The sequence below is a fragment of the Aplysia californica genome, unplaced genomic scaffold (assembly GCF_000002075.1).
Source record: "Aplysia californica isolate F4 #8 unplaced genomic scaffold, AplCal3.0 scaffold00228, whole genome shotgun sequence".
Taxonomy (NCBI): domain Eukaryota; kingdom Metazoa; phylum Mollusca; class Gastropoda; order Aplysiida; family Aplysiidae; genus Aplysia; species Aplysia californica.
The window spans coordinates 93,008-98,165 of NW_004797498.1; the positions used below are offsets into that span (position 1 = coordinate 93,008).

General features: G+C 43.1%; 1 protein-coding gene across 1 annotated transcript in view; it reads left to right on the forward strand.

The window, feature by feature from the left end:
- Positions 1-5,158, forward strand: part of LOC106011963 — a gene marked incomplete in the record, with an annotated part of 9,021 nt that overhangs the window by 3,080 nt on the left and 783 nt on the right. Inside the window, 1 exon segment of the mRNA XM_013083371.2 lies at positions 722-878. Coding sequence (XP_012938825.1) covers positions 722-878 — 157 coding nt within the window.

Below are 5,158 nucleotides of genomic sequence, written 5' to 3' on the forward strand. Positions count from 1 at the left end.
CACACACACATACACACACAAACACACACGCACACGCGCGCGCGAGTGTGCGAGTGCGCGCGCACGCAAACACTTCCACTGTGTCTCTCTCTGTCTGTGTCTACTGCCTCTGTCTCTACCTGTATGTCTGTGTGTGTGTCTATCTGCTTGTCACATTTTCTGTGTATCTGTCTGTCTAGCTGGCTGGCTGTCTGTGTATCTGTCTGTCTGTCTGTGCGTTTGGCTGTGTGTCCGTCTGTGTGTCTTTCTGTGTGTCAGTGTGTTTGTGTGTCTGTCTGTCTCTGTTTCTGTCTCTGTCTGTCTCTGTTTCTGTCTCTGTCTGTCAGCCTATCTGTCTGTCTGTCTGTCTGTCTGTCTTTCTCTCTCTCTCCCTCTCCCTCCCTCTCTCTCTCTCTCTCTCTCTCTCTCTCTCTCTCTCTCTCTCTCTCTCTCCCAACTTACAACTCACTCACACACTTGTAAACCTCTTAATTAACCTTCCCCAGCCTTCAATCCCCGCAAATTTCGGTTTAGACAGACTCCACTGTAAATGAATAAATCAGGCAATGAATAAATAAATAAACAAATGAATAAATAAATACTCAATCAATCAGTCAGTCAATCAATCAGTCAGTCAATCAATCATACAATCAATCAATCGATCAATTAGTCCATCAATCAATCAATCAATCAATCAATCAATCTATCAACGGATCAACCAATCAATCAATCAATCAACCAGGGTGTTCGACGTGTCGGGAGGCAAAGGTATGCTCAGCGAGAAGGCTCTTGATGAAGAGCTGGGGCACCTGTGCCAACAGCTGAGTGACTCCGCGGGCAAAGACGCTCCCCTGCACCAGCTCATCACTGTCTCCTTGAAGAACCTCATACACATAGTGGTGGGTAACTCTTCTTTGTTTGTTTATAAGTTAGCCAGTCAGTCAGTAAGTGGGTCAGTCAGTCAGTCAGTCAGTCAGTCAGTCAGTCAGTCAGTCAGTTAGTTAGTTAGTTAGTTAGTTAGTTAGTTAGTTAGTTAGTTAGTTAGTTAGTCAGTCAGTCAGTTAGATAGTTAGTGAGTGAATGAGTGAGTTAGCTAGTTAGTTAGGTAGTTTGTCTGTTTGTTATTGTGCTTTCGATGAAGTTTTGCTTCATGAGGAGAAGCAGAATAAGATGACTTTGTTCTGTTTCTTAAATCTGGTGCATATAATTCTTACCGCTTTTTAGTTTGCAATTTACTATATTTTGGTTTCGTTTTCGGTTCCTGTCTATTTGCTTGTTCGTTTTAGTCCGAGAGCCGGGTCTATATAAAGTACTAGAACCTTGTTTTTCATCATAAAGTCTTTTTCTTTGGTGATTCTGCTTCCTCTGGGTCTCTAGACTTCATATCAGTCGAGGGCCAACTTGTATCTTATGGGCATAATTTTTTTTCTGCTGGTTGAAATACACCAACCCGTATCATGCAAGAATGATAGCCGAGCGACTAGAGCTGGGCCATGAGTCGCTTTAGCAAAATCCGGATAATATGTCAGTACACCTCTTAGGCAAATAATATGTTATGAACCGATTCCGCAAAACCTCTTAGATAAACGGGTTAGCATTACTTCATCAACAAATAGGAACACTCACTTCGGCAACGGGTCAGGAAAGAGTTTAGAGTCTGAATTCAGATAATATTTCATTGAGAATTATCCGGTTATTCGGCTAGGTTATCCGAATTTTGCCCTCCTCTACCATGTACGAGTCGGCCAAGATTCGCGCGAGGGTACTAGGCCTAACGCTAACACAGCTCTTCTCATCGTGATGTCACAGGATGCACCGAAAGGTGCACAGCACGACCTGCTGTAATATGGACTCAGCTAGCAAAGCAAAGAGTATGGAGACATTGGCAGACAGTGCTTCGTCACACCACACCTCCGTAGAATGTGGGAAAACGCTACGTATCCACAAGGACGTGATGCGATCAGGCTGGTTCATGCAACATACACATGCACACACACAGTGTCTCATTCAATTACTTTTATACACATTCTAATGCGATTTTCTCTCTCTCTCTCTCTCTCTCTCTCTCTCTCTCTCTCTCTCTCTCTCTCTCAGACATGGAATGTTTTTTTTCTGTCAAAGAAAGAACCCACCCCTGATCAAATCGAGACGGATTAGTGGTTTTCTGGAAGCAAGCCGGCTGCGAGATGATGGACTCAGTCAGAGACTTTCAGAAGATGCTGAGTTTATACTGTGTCACCAGAACTGTAAGAGCACACATTGTTCCAGAGACCATATTAAGCAATTTTTACTAAAGGGGAAGACTGAGGAACTTTCTGAAGAAGAACCCGACCGTCATAGGGGCAGTACTAGTTCGTATAATTTTCATGAACATTGTTTTTCTGAGGAGAAGCATTTTCACTGATGCCCCCTAAAACACCCACATCGTTGGAAAAAGCCTACTTACGCCGAACTGGAGAGGAGAAAGGGAGGGAGATCACCAAAGAAGAAATACAAAAAGTGCCAAGGAACGTGGGGACAAATGAGGAACAGATGTCAGCTTCCGTGTGTCATCAACAGTCAGTGATTTGCATGCAGCAGACGCTAGGTGTCACAGAGACTGCTGCTCCTGGTTCTACACAAGCAGTCCAACGCAATCAACTAGCTCACCTACAACGCATGACAATGTCTTTAGTATGCTGGTTGAGGAGATTCGATGAAACAAATCACGCATGTGGAATAGTGTGGAAGTCTATGAACGCTATATTGAACTTGGAGGGAAAGACAAACCGCGATGTTCACTCCTGAACCAAAATTGCCGATCATGTCCTCACCAGGTGTGGCTTCCATCCTCGTCTTCAGGAGCACGGCTTCTGCCCATATGCGTATTGTGGATGATGAAGAAGACTGCAATGGACGAGCCATATCATGCTTGGTTAGCGTGGTCAAAGCAGAATGTCCAAAGCCCAATCGCCATACGTACCCAACTCGTCTACCTAGGGGATTTGTCATGAATGAGTGCAGCCCAACTTTGCTATCGCTCCTTGCAGCCACAGACCCCAAACTGGATTCTACGCTGCCAGCAGCAATGATTGGTCAAATTTGTTACGAGTACAGTCAGCAGCTATTTCACAAACTTGCAACATGGACTTAGTGTCCTGTTGAGTCGACAGAGGAAATTTATAGACGAGCTTCATACGTATGAAGCCACCACCTCATACGACGAACTGAGGCGCTTTCGGTGTTCAGCTGCTGTTGCTGTGGCATCTGTTCCATGAGGACTGGCCTACTTTGACAGTAAACAAGGACTTTTTCAAGTTGTAGCTAGCAACTTTGACACGCAGATATCATCTCCAAATGGCCAGAAATCAACGCACGGCTTAGCAATGATGCTGGCACAAGCCAACAAGCAGAAGTCAGAGCAAGTGTGGGAAATGCAAGATATTCCCACCATCAAGCGTCCGATAATCTCACACTTGGTGACGTTGCAGTTCAACGGCACACAGGAAACAAGAAACCACTCATGCCGAAAGATCTGTGCCTGTGACATGTCCCATCTCTGGTCTTTCTTGCCACACGACAGGTTTCTCTATACAGAACTGCAACTGAATGAGGATCTGTCAATTTTTTAAACAGGCACTCTGCGAAGATGCAAGACCTGAGTATGGAGGTTATAACACACAAAGTGAACGCAGTGCAGAACAACAACCCCAACCAAAGACAGTTGTGGTGTACAGCCCATTCTTGGACATGATCCCATCTGAGCCAGACACCATGAAAACAGAAATGGTTGAAGCCAAGGATCTGACACAGCTCACTAGTCAGGGATGGACAATATTCAACAGGGACTAGCAGCTATACAAAGAACTTGTCCACATCACATGGGCTGACAAGACTTGGTGCGGTATGCATATACTGAGGTGTTTCGTTAGTGCTATGGGATACCTGATGAGAGGAAGTGGCATTGAAGACTTGGCTCAGCACTTGTAGGGGTGCCAAAAATGTTGACCCAGAAAAAAATACCCACAAAATGTAAAAGCATTGAGACTTCTTGTTGAGGAGTTACTGCGATCCATTCTCCTCAACACTGACGTAGGCCTACACACCATGGCTGAACTCACGCAAAGTCTCGTCACCAAAATCACCCAGAGTAAAACGACAAAACTTTCGGTTGAGTGCATCCTTGACCCAGTGTTCATTATGATGGCCTTTGTTCGGGCTGAGAGAGAAGCTGACAGGACTCTTCACTTGTTTGCTGTAGAAAAGATGCTCTCCTACTTCTTTGCGTCTGGACACATCAACTATGCTCGCTACGGTCTGTACTATCTCCGATCTATATATATATATATATATATATCCTTGATGAAATGCTTTAAAGTAAAGTAATATTGTAGTCTCTATATAAATATACGGATATATATATATATATATATATATATATATATATATATATATATATATATATATATATATATATACATATATATATATATATATATATATATGTGTGTATGTGTGTGTGTGTGTGTGTGTGTGTGTGTGTGTGTGTGTGTGTGTGTGTGTGTGTGTGTGTGTGTGTGTGTGTGTGTGTGTCGCCCTCTGCCACGAGGCAGAACTTATCCATGTGAGGTCGTGATTTTTATGCGGCGATTTCAAGTGTATTGCGGATAAGCACATTTATGAAAACTATATGGCGGCCATCTTGTTTTCTTTGAAGGTGCCCTTTTATCGAATATTTGATGTGTATTTCATCAAGTGTGGTTACTTTTGTCACTCTGAATGCTATTTAATTAAGTGTGTACATTTTAAAGTCTTTTAAATGCATGATATCCCTCACAACATGTTTCACTCGAAATTCTATGGCGGCCATCTTGGATTTTCACTTTTAGACAAAAATGCCCAAAGTTTAGCATTTGTGCCCCATTAGATTTGAAATCAGCAATGAAAACTCTGTTAGAATCACCAAAGAAAAAAACTTTATGACGCAAAACAAGCTTTTTCATCTGGCGCTCGGACTATGTGCCTTTGTTTTGTTTGTTTTGTTTTGTTTTGTTTTTGGAGGGACGGTCGCTTTGTTTAGATTTCTTTATTTTGCGTAGTTTCGAGGATGCATGTTGTTCGTGAGTGTAAATGTGCGTGTGTGTTTGCATGTGTGTGTGTGTGTGTGTGTGTGTGTGTGTGTGTGTGTGTGTGTGTGTGT